An 18,834-nucleotide genomic window follows, 5' to 3' on the forward strand; every position below is an offset into this window, starting at 1 on the left:
CCCTTCGTGCTGTCGGGGCCGTCACCGCGATGAAAGGCAGTGCTTCCCGCTGCCATGATGGGCATCCTACAGGGCGGCTTTCCCGAAGATCCGGCCTGCTGCCGAGCTCCAACTCTACATGTTATCCGTTGCTCTCGTCACGCTCGCGCGTGCGTCCGGTGCTACGGGAACGCGCCCACTTCTCTGTGCTTGTGGCGGGCAGTCCGGCAGCGGTGGACACAAGCCGCGTGGTGCTCCCGCAGGACGCGCAGCCGTGCGGCGTGTGAGCGAGGCCGAGAGGCGAGGCGGCGAACAGCTGCGCAACGGCGGCGGAGGGCGTGCTCGTGCTCTTGAGATTGGTTGGTCGAAAAATGAGGGGAATTGATTAGCTCGGTGCGGTTCAGACTTGATGAGGCGCAATTTGTGCGAGGGCCCGTGATGGAACGGGACGGACACTGTTTTACCACGAAACTCGGGAGTGTCAGTCCACTAGTAGAAAAAGGGGCTTCCGTCCAACCCTTTAGTACCGGTTTCGTTACGAATCGGTACTAAAGGATGCATTAGTACCGGTTGCACTGCACATATCTTTAGTACCGGTTCGTAAGGACCTTTAGTACCGGTTCGTGTCACGAACCGGTACTAAAGGGTTAGCGTCAGGCGGAAAACCTTTAGTACCGGTTCGTGACACGAACCGGTACTAAAGGATCCTTTTTTGCTTTGTAAAATACAAATGAAAATGATAGAAAATTAAAAAAATAAAATGTTTTCAGATTCTTGTATGTTATGCAACCTACTATTCGGTGAAATTAAGAAATTCGAATTTTGTCTTTTTTGCAAAAAAAATTAAAAAATGATAAAATCGCATTAATTTTTGCATACGACGTCGGAAAAATGCGTACAATATATCAAACTTATCGTGAGAAAAAGTTACATCCGAATTCACCTGGGTTTACCCGGTTAGCCATTTTTAGATTCTCAAAATTCCAAATGAAAATATGAAAGCAGAAGATTTTATTTTTTCCGTAAATTTAGAAATTTATATATTTTTTATTTTTTAAAAATTAAAATTAATAATTATATGATTTTTTGAGTCCTAAAATATTACTATTACTTTTAGCAAATTATAAGATTTTCAAATTTTCAGATTTTAGGTTTGGCAAAAAATATTAAAATTTTAAAAAATAGTTAAAAATAATACAAATTTAAAAAATTAATTTTATTTATTTATTCAACATTATTATTACATCATTACTTTTTTTATTAAAATAATTATTTGGAAATTAAACAATAAAGAAGTGTGACACCGACCAACATGTTAATAGGATTGATATGATACTACTATCACATACATGCGCGCGAAGCACTTGGAAGTGGAACGGCATAACTTGGAAGTTAAGCGTCTTAGTGCGGGGAGTAGTGTGAGGATGGGTGACCAAGCCCAGGAAGTTTGACCATGGGTAAGTAATTTGACTAGAGATAAAGTGTAGTTAGAGACTAAAGAAAATACTAGAAATTCTGGAGAAAAATAAAAAAAGAGGGAGTGAAAAAAATAAAATAAAAAAAGGGAGTGAAAAATAATTAGAAAAAATGGATAAAAAAATTAAACGAAAATAGCCTTTAGTATCGTCAGAAGGAACCGGTACTAAAGCGTGAGATCTTTAAGTACCTAATCTTTAAGACTTGCCTCCAAAAACCTAGATTTCAAAGCACCCCTTTTTAACCGTACTAAAAGGGGGTTTGTCTACTAGTGGTCACTGTTGGATTTTCGTTGAACGGTCAGGATCTGTTGGATCGGGATCATCATGGTGCCAACAACAACACGCGGCGCGCGCCAAAAGATTTTTACTGGGCGTGATTGTATCTGCATGGCATTGTTTCGCCATCGATGGGGAAGAAGGCGATCAGGAGAGTCAGTAGTTTGGCTGCTACCGTGGGGTCATTGGGCTGCATGCTGAGGTAGTCGTTGTCGGGTCCGTGACCTGGGCCTGCGAGGTAGCCAAGCCATTGAAAAAGGCTCGTATCTTTGATTCAGAGGATAGCAAAATCAACGGAATGGGAGATATAGTTCCAACGGCTCACAGCCCACAGCCCATATATAGTGAAAACAAAGTGAAACAACGGAAATAATGTTGAACATCCGGGAGCTTAGGGCTCATTTGATTCATAAGATATGAAAATTATAGGAATAGAGAAAACATAGAATTAAGATGGCTAGTTGAACTCTATAGGAAAATTAGTTGTGTTTGATTGAGCCAACAAATTTTTTTGTGAGGTGTGACCTAATGTTTTATTTCTATAGAATTTGCACTATAAAAGTTTTATGAGATTAATTCATGTAGGACATGTTCCTATAAATCAAACATCTAGTGATTTTTTTTCATAGGATCTAAATTCTACACAATTTCTATACGAATCCTATGAATCAAAGAAATCCTTATGGAGTGCCATTACAATTCGATGATACCACGCCGAAAGAAACCGCAGTATGGCATGCGGAGACTCGATCTCTTTCGCACAATCAAAGTAAGTAAGTCACTAGCCATTTATGCAGTACAAACTAGGGTATAAAATAGTACTACATCAAGAATAAGTGCAACTCTAGAAAATCCCTCAAATTGTCATATGATCTATGACATTTGGTCTGCCAGATCGGATGCCGTAAATCTCATTCCGAATAATTTATATTTCTAATTCTGCCTAATTTTGATCACATGGTGCAAACAAAAAAACTCATACATAAAGGAACCTATAAATAAGATATAGATCCAAACATAATTCTTACATATCACACAACACATAATTCTTACATCAAATGTATCAATTAGGAACAAACTATATATTTAGCTAAGTCACCGGTGCCGCAAAAAGGCCAAGGAAGCCGTCATCGATCACTCAATGTCATCATTGTGGTCTATCAACTACTAGTGCTTCTTAAAATAGGCGCACAGGATGCCACGATCGTTGCGGGCTCGATGGTGTGGCACCTAACTCCCTCCTATAACTACTCCTGATGACCATTATTCTAGTTGCCATTGAAGTCACGCTTCAAGCAGCGAAGAGTCCTATGCTAAGCGGTTGGACGAGTTTATGTAGTTTGTAGGCTCTGAGGCGGGTGAAAATAAATATAATTATTTATACTAAACTCCTACTTTCTTATAACTCGTATTTATCAATTCATGCACATATATTGTGCTAAATTTAGGCCATATTTTGCGATACAAGTTTCATTAGTCATACATCGTGTCTAAAGAAATATTTAAACTAAATCCTCTCTTCTATGAGAAAATAGGAACAAAAGCATGTCACTTGATGAATAAAGTGTGTATATATCTATATGTGCACCCTTACCTATCTTGGCATAGCTCTTTATCTTAAATGCTACCAGAATTATGATTCAGTGTACTCAGATAGAAAAATCTAGAGTATATGGTGTTTAAACTAATCTTTCATTGAACCATTAGTCTACTATTTTTATTTTTTAGAGTATTTGGGTCCTTGCGTGTCCTGATGGTAAATATATAAAAATAAAATACCGTAGGGGCTTCCCCTACGGTCATGCTCCAAAAAAATCTATTTTCATTTTTTAACTAGGTACTATTTTCATTTATTGTGTCATATGCGTATACATATAACAATGTCTTCAGTAATATGTTAATGGCGTGTATATCATAGGTATTTATCATCTCTCTAGCTAAGATAATATTAAGTACAATGTGTGTTGGATATATATCAATTTTCCCATGATTTAATCCATGAAACTACTAGATAAAACATGCCTAAATTCCTTGAGATTAATCTGGTCATGCAAATCATGATAGAATAGATAAGCAATAAGTCTAACCTGATTGGTAGGAACAACATATTAAGCAGTAACAAATTTGAACATATTGCTAGAAACAGTGTTTGAAGAAGGATTGTAGAGGTACGAGTCAAGAGTACATACGGTCTAGAAGATGAACCAGCGTTGGCGTCGCCGTTGGTTGAGAACCATATCACCAAAGGGGTTGTTGATGTCCAGGAAGAAATCTTCGTTGGGGAAGAAGTCCTTGACGTCTATTTTGATTTCTGTAATGAAGAAATCATGATTTTATATGATGTCCACTGTTATATTAATATGCTCAATGTTTAATTGCATCACTATATATTGCACTGTCGAAAACAAGCAAAAAAGAATCAAAACTGTGACACTATGCCAACAGGTGTACATATGTGACCGTCGGCACAACACCGTTTACTGTCGCGCCGGCTATCCAGAAAAGGACACGTGAAAGCATGTCCATGGTTTAACCGTCGGCATAGTTCATGTAGGTGAGCCATCAGCGGCACGCACTAGTGAAGGACGCGTGGCAAAGCTACATCGACGGTTTAACCCGTCGGCATAGCGCCACCACCGTTAATCTCCCACCCGTTCGGTTAGCGCCCTGACAGCCGAAGCTGTGCCGATGGCTGAGAAAAACCGTCAGCATAGAGCGGCTATGCCGATGGGTTTACTTGGATGCCATCAACACGGTTTACCGACGGTGCTGACCCGACGGTCACCGTCGGCATAGGGCTGTGACAACGGTTTTGGCCCCTATGCTGACAACTAGTACCATCGGCACAAAACCGTTTTCCTGAGTGGTACACACTTCAAAAAATAAATCCTTGAAATGTTTGGACTTTCCACTAATAAATTAATTTTCACTCCTCGACACTCTAGCTCCCTGCTAGAGATGATTAGCGAGCGTTCGCTGGACCATTAAGTTTGCAAATAGCATTCATAACGTGCTCAACCGATGAAACTTGAGAATGACACAAGGTGAAGCAGATAAGTGCAGTAAACGACGATCATAATCCGGGTCAAAGTATAGGGTGTATTGAAGAATATGGCCAGGGAAGCTTTGGGCTGTAGTCCGGTACGTAGGTGTATGCGTAAAGGAGACATGAAGCTGTTTCGATGATTCGAAGGAAGAAGAAACTACGCGCGGACGCACACACAAGCAACACTCTGCTTTGGTTTATACACGCATTAAGATGGCGTACTCTTGGAAAAGTTACTGCTCCGGATTTGTCAATTTCACAAAGTAACTACTCGTAGGAAGCAATGTCTTGGTCAAATGTTAATGTGGTAATGCATTGTTCACTCCAGGAATGATAAACCGTGCAGGTGGCCGCGGAAGGAAATGATATCAGGTGACGCTAATAAGATCTCAGAATTCGTTTTAGAGTGCAATGTCACAAATTCTTTGCAGTAGAAGTTTTGAATGTTCCTTTTGTCGTTGTTTCGAACTTGTTTCTTCTAGCTAGGTAGACGGATCCGGTTTTTCGAATTTATTAACATGCATGTAAACAGTAAATATTTAGAGCAATATCGAAGAAACAACCCTTTTCTAAAAAAAACATCAAAGAAGCACAAATATTGGAATGAATACATAACAACGTTAACATAATTCATGTAGAATATATATCTGCAAAAAGTGGATCGCTCGTGTTGAATTACTTGTCAATACTACTAAACATACCGGTTTGCTAGAAAATAGTGAAGGTTATTGAACGTACGGTTCTCTCACCAATCCATTCGTCGCGAAGATTAAAACACACTAGATAATTCCCCGCGCGTTGCTGCGGAATAAATTGATGAAAAAAGTTAAAATTTTATATGCTCGTAGAAAAAAAGGTACACGGCCATTATACTACCTGTCATATAAAAATACATGTTAGAACTTATAATCAAATAACCATCGCCTAACTCATTCACAAATGTTGGACATGCATATATATTCTGGAAGAAAATGACCGATGTCATTTCAATATTGTTAACTTTGCGGTGTCACAAAAATGAAAAGCCCCGTGTACATTTATGCTCTGAAGGAGACGGACATTATTTATATTTGAGCTCATCATCTGTAACATTTGCAGTGAGGACGTAACATGATTAAGGATACAATACTAAACAAATAATCCATGTAATTGATATTGCATAATTAATGGACATATATGAAATGATTCCTTATAGTCGCTGCTAGATCATTAGTCCAAGAACCAATACCTCACAATCTGCAAGCTGCAAGAAACATGATTCGTGGAATGGATCGGGTACTCGAAGATAATGGATTAATAGATGTAGGACTGTTCAATTGTCTTCTCACTATATAGTAGTATTAGTGTTCATCACAGTATAAAAAACTACAACGTTAGTATTTGAGCATTCTTAGATCTGAAGATTAGTGAATGTACATCTAGCAAGCTATATGTATTAGCTAATATTTTCAGAAGATCTTTCGATAACAGAAAAAGAAAACTGTTCATAGTTCTATCATGAAGTAATTTGTTTTGGAAAAGGCTCACAGTAGAAATAATGAAAAATGGGAAAGTTCTATGAAGGAAGATTCAAGGTCAAGATGGCACCTTACAATCACTTCTAGCCAAGACACGTCACATTCATCCTCTTAACAGAGGAAGGGCATGAAATATTAGCTTTCCGATCTTATTTACTACAACATTTAGTCCTGAAGTGACACAGTACAGGAGAGGAAGAGCCATTCGTGACGGGAAAGAGTGAGAACCATGGCAAAGATATGTCCAGTTGAATTGAACCATTCAAGCTGACCAGAAACCACACATCCTGCAGAACCATTAGTTACATCGTGGGACAACTAAAGTGTAGAAGCCACATGAATTTGATCCGGTTCTAACCAAAATCGGCAGGTGTGAGCTGACCTTGTTCAGGGGATGGAGATCCTCCCACTTCAGGGGTCTGGGCGAGCATTGGGGATTGAAGCTCAAATCAATCCAACAACAGCAACATGGCTCTAGGATTCAGAGGGTGGTCGCCCCGGAGAGAGATTTTCCCTTGCGTACGTCCCGCAACGTAGTTCGCGATAACGTCGGTGGGATTATTGCTTGCAAGCGACTGAGAGTCATGATCTGATGACCGTGCATTCGATGGACGACGGCCTGCAGAGAAATATGGAGGCGAGGAAGAGGAAGATGGCGGCGATGCAAGTCGCAATGGAGTCGATCGATGGAGTTTAAAAGGTGGCGAAATCTACGCAAACTCATCGTATGTTGCCATCGTTTCCGTTTCTCGCGGAGATGTGGAGATCGTGCGGGAGAGGAAGAGAGTGCAGAGTTACGGGATTGATGGAGAAGAGGAAGAGTCTGGCGTCAATGGTTGTATGCGGCGGCTAGATTCGTTCGGTATCTGTGTAGAAGACCAACAATGCTGGCAGCCTGGCACATCGCGTGAGCATCAATGAAGATGGAGGAATGGGCTGTACTTGGATGGGCAGCCCATGGGCTGCTACGGTTGTTGTTCTCTGGCTCAATAATTCTTTTGTGTTGCCGTGAGGAAACGACGCCGAATTAAGTTGAAACGGAAATGGAACCGAACGGAATAGAAGATTTGATGGCGTGGCGCATGTGTCAGAATGATGTGGACTTAAAACTGACCAAAGTGACGTGGCATGCTTGCATGTTAAGAGAATTCACCTTAGTGGGTTGCTCCTATTTAGATATTATAGATGAGTTGAAAACGTGCATCTCGATTAGCCAAAGCCCATGACCTTGGGAGCCAACTCTAGCAGTGGCTCGAGCGTGTCCGGCTTGAACTTGCGGGCGAACAAGGCGCAGAGCTCTGGCACCCCGCCGTTGTAGCTGCAGTTCCAGCTGGACAATCCTCGCCTCATCTCCCTGATGTAATCCTCCGTTACATCGCTGCCGTTGTGGCTCTTGGGGTGTGGCCCTTGCGCGTGCCGCCAGTCCGAGTACATGAGCGGCCGGTTGGAGTTGCGATCGCCGAGGCCCAGCACGTTCAGCAGCGTCGGGATGTAGTGCTCCTCCATGTGACCGACTCCGTGCTTGCCGTCCCGGAACACGGGGCCGTAGTAGGTCTCGTCGGAGATGACCTCGAGGGCAAACTCGCGGTCCATCACGAACCACTGGTCGCCCTTGCGCCACTGCGCGAGGCTAATGTTGTGCTCGGCGAAGTAGGGCCTGTGGCGCACGCGGCTGTCCCGGCGGTCGACGCTGTCGACGAAGTTGGTGCCGGCGCCGGTGATGTAGGCATGCGCGGTGGGGAGGTCGACGAGGGGGATGCACGACTCGGAGAAGAGCGCAAAGTGCGCGTTTGAGAGGTCCAGCAACGCGTTCCCAAGGAGGCGTCGCTCCGCGTCCAGGAGGTTGATGTTTCCCCACATTGTTCTCTAGCATCGTAAAATGTTTTCTTCAGAAATCGACTAATTCAGACGACTTAGATTTAGCGAAACGAAAAATCATGTAGGTAGGTACCTGGCTTGGAATCATGCGGCCGTAGAACGGAGAGTCCGGCGGCGGCGAGCCAGCATAGTCAGGGCTCGCGTGCACGTAGATGGAGTAGAGCTCCTCGTGCCCCTCAAAGAACTTGTCCCACAGAGGGCGCAGCGGCAGGTCACCCCTCACCAGGAACAGGAATGCGATCTTGGGCGCGATGACGTGCTTCGGCTGGCTATTCATCCTCGGCGCCATGGACGCCCTCCAGAGCAGCTCCTCGTCGGTCATGTTGTGCATGACGCCGGCGCTCGGCGCCAGGAAGTCCGTGAACGCCATGCGCCTTCCCTCCAATGGCGTCGTCGACGGTGCAGGCGGCGGCGGCGGCTGGGAAGGAGGCGTTGGTGGCAGGATACAAGGTACTGTCTCTGGCGGCAGCGGTGATGGTGTTGGTGCTGACAAGATGTTTTGAATGTAGAGATTCTGGAAGCTGGTGCTGGACATCCAGCCCAGCACATATGCTAAGCTGAAGACGAGCAGCAGAGGTACCACGCCGACGCCGCCGGAACGACGAACGGGCATGGGCTTCTTCATGACCTAATTCCGACCTAGCTAACCTCGTCGAGCTTGTAATGCACCATTGATTCTGCCTAGCTCGATATATATGCAGATCAACACTAGCTTGCTCTTGAAAAAGGTAGCCATGAAGCCGATGACTCTATATAGGTTACTTTCATAAGCAATGGTACTGAATAGTTAACTACCAATCAATCTGTTGGTCATAAGGATTGTGCAAGTCGAATAAAGAGCTCAAATACACCATGTAGAGATATGTTCTACATCCACAAAAGGAACTTAAGTTTCAAACTCGAAAATACTCTTTCAGTATGAATATTGGACGGTTGGATTGTAATATCACGTATTTTTCAAACTCTACGGTACCTCCAATAATTGGAAGTTCTGCACATTTGCTAGGTGTGTGACACCACTTGGATTACCGACATCAGACGTTGCTTAATTATGACGCATGTCATAGCTAGGTCAACAGAGGAAGCTCACATTGGAGATGACGACACAAGCACACAAAGAGGAGACGCCGTAGATCACAGTAAAGGAGGGGGCATGAATAATTAAATTATGGGAGTGGCTTTCTATAGTTTGACTAAATATATTTTGTCCATCAGTGATTTTTCATGTAACCATCAGATAGAGATCGTGCGTCTGTTAGAATACGTATATGACACAGAGATAGACTAGGACTGTAGGGATATCATCTTGTACTCCAAGTCTGCTCCCTCATGTACTTCTATATATACCCCATGAGGGTCACCGAAATAAACAACGAAACAAAACAAATATTTAGGGTTCTACGTCTTTCTACAGCGTCCCCTGGCTGCCACACTAGTTTTTTTTTTTTAGAACATTGGAGGGGGTATCCCCTACCTTAAAACTTTAATTAAGGGAGCTAAGGCAGCTCAACATTGTACATGCAAGAGATTACAGGGAGGGAAAATATCTAGAGAAAAAGCAAAAACACAGAGGAGGGAATTTTATACAGTCCAATATGTAAGTCAATGTTGGTTAGAAGCCTTCTCCTCATGTTTGGCTCTAAGAGCCCAAAGTCTGCAGGTGTCCATGCATTGCTTGGCTACTATGTGAACTGGGATTTCCACATCATAAAAACTTTCCTGTTTCTTGCCAACCAAGTGCTCCACAAAGCAGCTGTAATTACTAAATTCCAGGCATTTTTTTTCTGAACCGGGCATCTCTCCCTTGCGGTGTCATAGATATTTGTAAGCTTCTCGCAGCTGGTTAAGTTAATCCCTAAAAGCGCAAGCATTTAAACTGTTCTATCACAATTCAGATCAAAATGTTCAGTAGTCTCCCTTTCCTTGCAGCCAAAGGGACATCGCTCGTCATCCAAAATTTTCTCATGGAGTAAAACAACTCTCACTTTGATCATTCCCTTAATCAGCAGCCAAGCAAAAACATTACCGTTTTTTGGTGTTGCACATCTCCATATCGATTTTGCACTTTCTTGCCTGATACCACCCCAGTTCATGATGTTGTACATGTTGCTAACTGAGAAAGAGACTGTTTTGTCAAATCCAGGGCCGGCCCATACTTTTTCGGGGCCCGGGTGCAAAATGACAGAAAGGGGCCCTTATTCACACACAAAAATTGTCAAAACAATGTATTTCAGGTTAAAAAAACACTCATACTTCATTAACAAACAATATTCAGTACATAGCATAGATCCCTGGATCTTTTGACTCTCAAAATGATAAATACGAGGAAGTCACGACAATTCCTACTTAAAAGAGAACCAGAGAGCAATAATCATCTAAAGAGCACAAATAAAAGGTATTAGACAATCTCCCAGCGGACAAAGAGTAAACAATCATGTGCAATTGTGATGAGCGAGACCTTTGCCAACTATACTTTTGACATACCTTAAGTTCTTCAAATCCAGTTTTGAGCCAGAACTTTGCCACATCAACCATGAACTGAACGATTATTTCCCTTTCCCGGCCAGCACTGTCTCTCAGATTCAACCACAAGCCATCACTTTTCGTTTTGCCTATGGGGATCAAGAGCTGAAGAACAGGTCAAGAGGGGAGCTATTTAACAGTGGATTGAGGTCTAAGAGCATCGGTAAGGGCGGAAAAATTTACCTCTCTCTAAAATCCAGCCCCAAACGGCTATTTGATCTGGATAGGTTGAGAATTCAAGGTTGGAATTTGGGGAACGATGGAGGCATGGAGCTGTGCCGTTGGTCTCCATTAATAGAGGGCCGCAGCCTCGGATTTGGGGGAGGACCGGATGAGGAGTCGAGGAGACGAGCCATCTCGTTTTGGTACTGGAGAGTCGAGAAGACAGAGGAAAAGTGGAGAAGAGAGGCCGAGTGAATCGATCGACTCCTGGATCTATTGGGTGCTTAGCTAGGTGGGCTGCACATCATCACATGGCCTTTGCGTTATTTGGAGGACTGAAAAAACAAAATTCGAACTACTAGTAATAGAACCACTAGCTGGGTCGGGCCCCCCGGCTCGCCAGGGCCCAGTGCGGGCGCACTGTTTGCCCGGCCTATGGGCCGGCCCTAGTCAAATGGCCAGCCCCTCTTATCGCCTTCTGAGTTTTGCAGATTATAGGTGCCGAAGAACCGAATCAGTGCTTCCTTTTCTTGGTCGGCCCAGACAGAAGTGATATGTTTAAGATGGATAGTCCAAACTCCGTCCCTGCAGCAGTCCACAACTGAGATATTTGGCCTAGTGGTGTGTAAAAACAAAGCTGGAAACTGGAAGCAATGAGGACCCTCCATCGTCCATTTATCTTTCCATAATGAGGTACTAATCCCATTTCTCAGCTGAACACATGTAGCGTTTCTGTAGGTGTCAATCATCCTCCAAAGCGGTTTCCAAGCTCTGGTTTGGGTGGTTGGCCTGTCTCCAAAATCCTTTTCTTGCAGGTGTGTAGCCATCACCCATTTGGCCCAACGCGAGTTGGGTTGAGTTAATATACGGTGGAACCCTCCGAGCCCTAGTTTCTCATTACGTAGAAAATAATGGATCCATTTTTCTTAGCAACACGGACCATCGTCCCAAGTTCGATCTATCCATAAAACGAAACCCTATGGTCAACCAGATTGAAGTACATCGTTTCCAAAAGCTCGAAGGCAAACGAATATAAGCAAAATTAAGCAGGCATACAACAAAAGTTTTTCTCCTAACAACCCAAACCAAGTGACGCATAATCAACTGATGACAACTTAGTAGAACTATATACAGGAGTTATTGGTGCATCAAACACCAGCCCAGGCGCCCGGTACAGCAAGCTTCTTCAGCTCCAAGGATCGATCTTGGCATATCATCACTCCAAGAGGCAGGTCCGCCCCTCAGCTCAGCCGTTCCCCAGCAGCATTGTAGCCCTAAGGATTGTTGAGATATGTTAACAGAGCTTGCCCACCATTCCTAGCATCTGATCCTTGAAGATCAGCCTCCAGCGTTTGATCGAGCAAATAGTCAACCTCCCAACATGTTTAACATCCAGCCAAGGGGGGACCATAAAAAAATTGATTATTCCTAATTTTTTAAATGCTCCACAGCATAACAACATGGTCTGAATTTAAGAGAGCATGCTTAATTTTTTGTTTGAGACCCAGAATTTTGCAATATACTCTAATGAATTTCCAACTTGCAGTTCAAAGAAACCAGCAATATGAGTCCAAACCTCTCTAGGTATAGGGCAACAAAAAAAGGCCGTGTACTGACTCTGGATCAGAGCAAAAAGTGCATCTTCAGGTTTTTCCATATTCATTGTTTAAATTGCCTCTATTAAAGTATTAATTAGTTGGTTTGGTGCTAAAAGCGACACCAAAATATGGATACTTTGTGGAATGCGCAAGTTCTAAATTAAAGGAATAGGAACAGGAACCACACCCCCAAAGTTACTTATGTTGTATAAGGTAGAAGTGGAATAAACCCCTTCTGAAGGATATTGCAAAATGAGAGCATCTCAATCCTCATTTTAACAGTTCCAGGAGGCTAGCCCTTGTAATTCATACCAACAACTCATCACATTTGAGTTAAACTTCCTCCTAAAAGTAAGATTACCCCTAAACGCACATGTGCGAACAGTTACGGAAGCACGTCGCTTGGGGCAGTGAAGATGATCCTGCATTCGGCTTCGTCGTCCTGATCTGTAGTGCCAGCTCCGTCCCCTCAACTTTCTTCGATGACCCCACCGCCTTGAGAACAAAAAATGTGGTGCCTTGAGTCCAAGGTTGCACGATGACGAGGAGGTGCTAGCCTCTTCTTCCAAGGCACTTACTTGCTCTGCCCTCCCCTCCACCAGTCCATTCACTTATATAGAGAGTGGGTCATGGGACAACCCTAAGTGTCCCGCATCCCAAAACCCTAACCCTAGCTAGATGGATCCAACCCACTAGCCTGTCCTAGTCCAGTTCAGGTCTAAGCTAACCAGGTTCGTGTAAGACAAATATTCTATGTCAGATCATGTCCTCTTAAGTGTGTGACCCCATAGATCATAGTAAGCCAGTCATGGTCCGAGTCGCACACCGCCCCCAAGTCATGTTCTGAACTGAGTCATGCTCAAAGTGAATCCACCCTCCAGACCACTAACTAGGAGCTTCCTATCAACATGACGTTCTCTCCGAGTCCCTTTTCCGCATGATATTGGTGATAAGTTGATGAGGAGTGACTAGTCAAGTCAGTCCCGACATAACTCTCTTTTCTCATCTCTGTGATATGTGATCCTATTCTAGTAACTCCTTGGCCAGACAAGATCGATTAATAAATAATCAATTTGCGCATGGCCATGCTTTCGAATAATATCACACACTAGTAATAAATAGCCTATAAGTAGAACAGTACTAGTGGTGCACCAAATTAAGCGTAAGTCGGTGCTATTTACTGGTGGAGTCCCACTTATTTGGTGCGCCACTAGTAGTTGATTCTTTCACCTACATCGATTAAGGTTCTTTCACGAACTCGGCTGAGCATGTGTGGCAGTGGGACTGCAAGAGCCTTATCCAGGTTTGTGAGGCCTGTTTGGGACTGGGCGCTTCTCTTCTGCCATGGACCTCCGTCGGCTTTTGGTGGCTGCCTCTTGGTCCAGACAGTGGAGTGTGCGGCTGCCGGAGAAGACCAAGGCGGATGATGGCGGCGCCTCATGTCGTCGTTACTAGGTCAAAGGTATAGTTGTTGCAGGTCACGTTTCTTTGGTTGGGATGCTTGGGAAAACCTAAAAGTAGGGTCCCTTGATCGCTGATGACCCACAAGTATAGGGGATCACAGTCTTCGAGGGAAGTAAAACCCAATTTATTGATTCGACACAAGGGGAGCCAAAGAATATTTGTAAGCCTTAACAGCGGAGTTGTCAATTCAGCTGCACCTGGAAACAGACTTGCTCGCAAGAGTTTATGAGTAGCAACAGTTTTATAGCAGTAGCAGTAGTGAAATATAAGCAGTAGTGTAATAAAGACAGCAGTAGTGATTATAGTAAACAGCAGGATTAAAATACTGTAGGCACAGGGATGGATGAACGGGCGCTGCATGGATGAGAGAACTCATGTAACAATCAAGGTAGGGCATTTGCAGATAGTAATAAAACAGTATCCAAGTACTAAATAACCATAGGCATGTGTTCCGTTTATAGTCGTACGTGCTCGCAATGAGAAACTTGCACAACATCTATTGTCCTACCAGCCGGTGGCAGCCGGGCCTCTAGGGAATCTACTGGTAATTAAGGTACTCCTTTTAATAGAGCACCGTAGCAAAGCATTAACACTCCGTGAACACATGTGATCCTCATATCACAGCCTTCCCCTCCGGTTGTCCCAATTTCTGTCACTTTGGGGCCTCGGATTCCGGACAGCAATATGTGTATACAACTTGCAGGTAAGATCATAAAGCAATGAATATCATCATGAATTGATAACATGTTCAGATCTGAAATCATGGCACTCGGGCCCTAGTGACAAGCATTAAGCATAACAAGTTGCAACAATATCATAAAAGTACCATCTACGGATACTAGGCACTATGCCCTAACAATCTTATGCTATTACATGACCAATCTCATCCAATCCCTACCATCCCCTTCAGCCTACAGCGGGGGAATTACTCACACATGGATGGGGGAAGCATGGCTGGTTGATGGAGAGGCGTCGGTGGTGATGATGGCGATGATCTCCTCCAATTCCCCGTCCTGGCGGAGTGCCAGAACGGAGTTTCTCGTCCTGAGATGGAGTTTCGCGATTGCAGCGGAGTTCTGGATGTCTTCTGGCAATTTCGTCTAACCCCCGTGCGTTTTTAGGTCGAAACCCTTAAGTAGTCCAGAGGGGAGCATCGGGGGAGGCACGAGGGCCCCACCCCATAGGCCGGCGCGGGCCCCATGCTGGCCGTGCCGCCCTATGGTGAGGGCGCCTCGTGGCCCCACTTCGTCTCGTTTTCTGGCTCCGTCAATCTTCTATGAAAATAGGCCCATTGCGATTATTTCCGGGGATTTTCCTAAAAGTTGAATTTCTGCACAAAAATAGGACACCAGGGCAATTCTGCTGAAAACAGCGTTAGTCCGTATTAGTTGTATCCAAAATACACAAATTAGAGGCGAAACAATAGCAAAAGTGTTCGGGAAAGTAGATACGTTTTGGACGTATCAACTCCCCCCAAGCTTAGCTTATTGCTTGTCCTCAAGCAATTCAGTTAACAACTGAGTGCGATAAAAGAAATTTCACGAACACATTTGTTCATATGATGTAAATATTCTCATGATATGGACAAGTACTTAGGCAATTCATAATAAGATATATGCAAATAAAGTCATCTAATAGTTATGTCAATCATGGAAAAGGTACCAATCAAATTAATAATAAGCATCATGAATCATGTCTATCAGCAAGATTGCAATGTTCATAAAAGGATATGATAAAGTGGTATCTCTCTTGCCCGTATTTGTACAGCAAAACATAAATGCCCGGGCACCTTTGAAGTTCATGGAAAGACTTGAAGTAGAGATTATCAAAGATAAAAGCATCAAAGTTATACCATAGTTAATCACATTTTGGGACAAGCATATTATACTAAGAATGACAGTTGTGCTCTCAAGAAGGTGCTCAAAGAAAGGATGGTGACTCAACATAAAAGTAAAAGATTGGCCCTTCGCAGAGGGAAGCAGGGATCAACATGTGCTAGAGCTTTTCATTTTTAAAACAAGAGTAAAATTATTTTGAGAGGTGTTTGTTGTTGTCAACGAATGGTAGCGGGCACTCTAACTACCTCGTCAACCAGAATTTGCTTTTATGTAGTTACTGGCTAAATTACTTTTATGTAGTTTGCCAAAATTTGCCTACTCTTTGTTCTCTATTAGAAAAATTATGTTTATGACATTGCAATTTTACTATAATAATTTGCTTGCCGTAACTTAGCACCACAAGTGCTCCCCTTATATCTCCGTCTGATCAAACCAACACACATATGGCGGAAATACTTTGTTAGCTCATGGGCGTCATCATCTGGCTTTGGAGTTCCTCCGTCCACATTCACCTTCTCAGCGATGACTTCAAACCAAACAATAAAGTCAACACCATGCGTTTTGAGAGAATAGTTCAGAATGAAACTGCTCTGCAAACAAAAACAAACAAAATTGTCTAGACATTAGTTAAGACCTAAACAAAAAATCAGAAGAAATACAAGGAATATTTAGCCAGTAACTACATCGTGTTTCCTTCTGTAGATTTTTTTTTAAAAATGTGTTTCCTTCTGTAGATGATATAACAGGCCAAACAAGATCACATGAACCATTGGATATTTGGATTCAATTCCACTTTAGCAGTTGGTCTACACGGTGACTTAGTGTGGAGTAGTGCAAACATATACAGTGATGAAACTATAGACAAAACATAGCACAACCACGATCACCTTAGTATGCACAAACCAATATACATGTGAGGTCAGAAAATTAGAAAAATCTTAGGATAAGACTACTCCCAGAGTCCCAGTACGTTGATCTTTGGGATTGTGAAATAACTCCTTCACTTCACATGACCTTCCACAGGCAGACTTTGCCTGTCCTAGACGTCTGAACCAATTTGCCTGTCAACCCTCCATTGGACTCTCTGGTGGCATCATAACTATATGGAATGGATCACTCTTTTCTGGCACTATTATCAGCCAAACAAAATTTCAAATCACTGTGAAGCTCCAATGCAATGCCTCACAAGATATTTTGTATATTACTAATGTATATGCTCCATGTGATGCTGAGGGAAGAACAGAATTTATTGACTGGTTTATGACACTTGATTCTAGCATGTATGACCTCTGGATGATTATGGGAGATTTTAATATGATCCGCAAAGCACATCCGACGTAAAGCAGACCAGGTGGCAATCTCAATAATATCCTACTTTTTAACTCAATTATACAGGAACATGATCTGGAAGAAATACCACTGAAAGGTAGAAACTATACCTGGTCAAATATGCAAGACAATCCACTTTTAGAGAAACTTGACTGGATTTTTACATCTCATAATTGGACTGTTCACTTCCCTAATACCCTGGCAACTCCTATGGCAAGATTAGGATCTGACCATGTACCTATTTTAATCCAAATTGGAACAGAGATTCCCAGAGCTCATATTTTCAGATTTGAAGACTATTGGATAGAATTTGATGGATTCTCTGAAGAGGTAGGAAAAGCATGGTTCAATAACGGATTATATCATAATTCTGCACAAGACATTACTGCCAGATTCAAGAATCTCAGATATGCTCTGAAAAAATGGAGTAAGAATATCTCTAAATTGTCAGGTATTATGGACAACTGCAGTTATACATTGGCCCTCATAGATGGGATTGAGGAACAGAGGAATCTCACTATTATGGAAAAGAACTTCAGAAAAATCATCAAGAAACACTTGACAAAATTACTGGAGGCAAAGAGAATCTATTGGAGAAAAAGAGCTAATATCAGGTGGGCAAAATTAGGGAATGAAAACACAAATTTTTTCCATACTGTGGCTACCAGAAACTACAGACACAACCTCATTGCAGTATTAAAAAATGAGCAGGATATAGAATTTACAGACCATGAAAGCAAAGCTGCTATTCTATGGAATTCTTTTAAAGGAATACTTGGTCAAACAAGTAACACTACTTGGAACTTTGATCTGCAAAGCATGATCACACCTCAAGATTTAAATATGGTGGAGCTCCCTTTGCCAATGAAGAGATAGATAATATTATAAAGCATATGCCAAATGACAAAGCCCCTGGACCAGATGGATTTAATGGTCTTTTCATGAAGAAATTCTGGAATATTATGAAACATCAGTTTTACAATATGTGCAACAATTTCTATGATGGAAATCTAGATCTTACTAGTATCAATACTGCATATATCACATTAATACCAAAAGTCAGCTGTCCTGCTTATCCCACAGATTTTAGACCTATCTCTCTGGTCTCTATGGCATCGAAGATTTTGACAAAATTAATTGCCAACCGGGTTCAAGATGTTATTATTCCATTGATTCACAGTAACCAGTATGGATTTATCAAAAACAGAACAATTCAAGACTGCATAGCATGGGCTTTTGAATACCTACATATTTGCCATAAATCCAAAAAAGAGGTCATTATTATCAAACTAGATTTCAAAATAGCCTTTGATCTTGTAGAACACAGTGCCGTTCTAACTATGCTCAAGCACATGGGTTTTGGAGACAAATTCTTATCCTGGATCAAGATGATATTAACCACAGCCTCTACCTCTATTATTCTAAATGGAGTACCAGGTAAAAGCATCAGATGTAAGAGGGGTGTAAGACAAGGTGACCCACTGTCACCCCTATTATTTGTAGCAGCTGCTGAACTACTCCAGATTATTATCAACCATGCATGGGAGAATAACACTATCTCTCTGCCAGTTGATGAATCTTATGGTCAGAGCTACCCTATTCTACAATATGCAGACGACACATTGCTAATCATGCTAGCTGAACCAACACAGATTTTGGAACTTAAACGGATCTTGAAAGATTTTACTGATGCTACAGGTCTCAAAATCAATTACCATAAATCTTCTATGGTACCTATAAATATTA

General features: G+C 42.5%; 1 protein-coding gene across 1 annotated transcript; it reads right to left on the reverse strand.

Moving 5' to 3' along the window:
• Positions 1 to 7,379: 7,379 nt before the first annotated feature.
• LOC127338121 (glycosyltransferase BC10-like) lies at positions 7,380 to 8,875 on the reverse strand. The gene is made up of 2 exons (XM_051364367.2): positions 8,248 to 8,875; positions 7,380 to 8,162 (listed from the first exon to the last, which is right to left on the reverse strand). Exons 1-2 carry the CDS (start codon positions 8,797 to 8,799, stop codon positions 7,506 to 7,508), a joined length of 1,209 nt encoding a protein of 402 aa, XP_051220327.1. The 5' UTR covers positions 8,800 to 8,875; the 3' UTR covers positions 7,380 to 7,505.
• Positions 8,876 to 18,834: the final 9,959 nt, after the last annotated feature.

The sequence above is a fragment of the Lolium perenne genome, chromosome 3 (genome assembly GCF_019359855.2).
Source record: "Lolium perenne isolate Kyuss_39 chromosome 3, Kyuss_2.0, whole genome shotgun sequence".
NCBI lineage: Eukaryota > Viridiplantae > Streptophyta > Magnoliopsida > Poales > Poaceae > Lolium > Lolium perenne.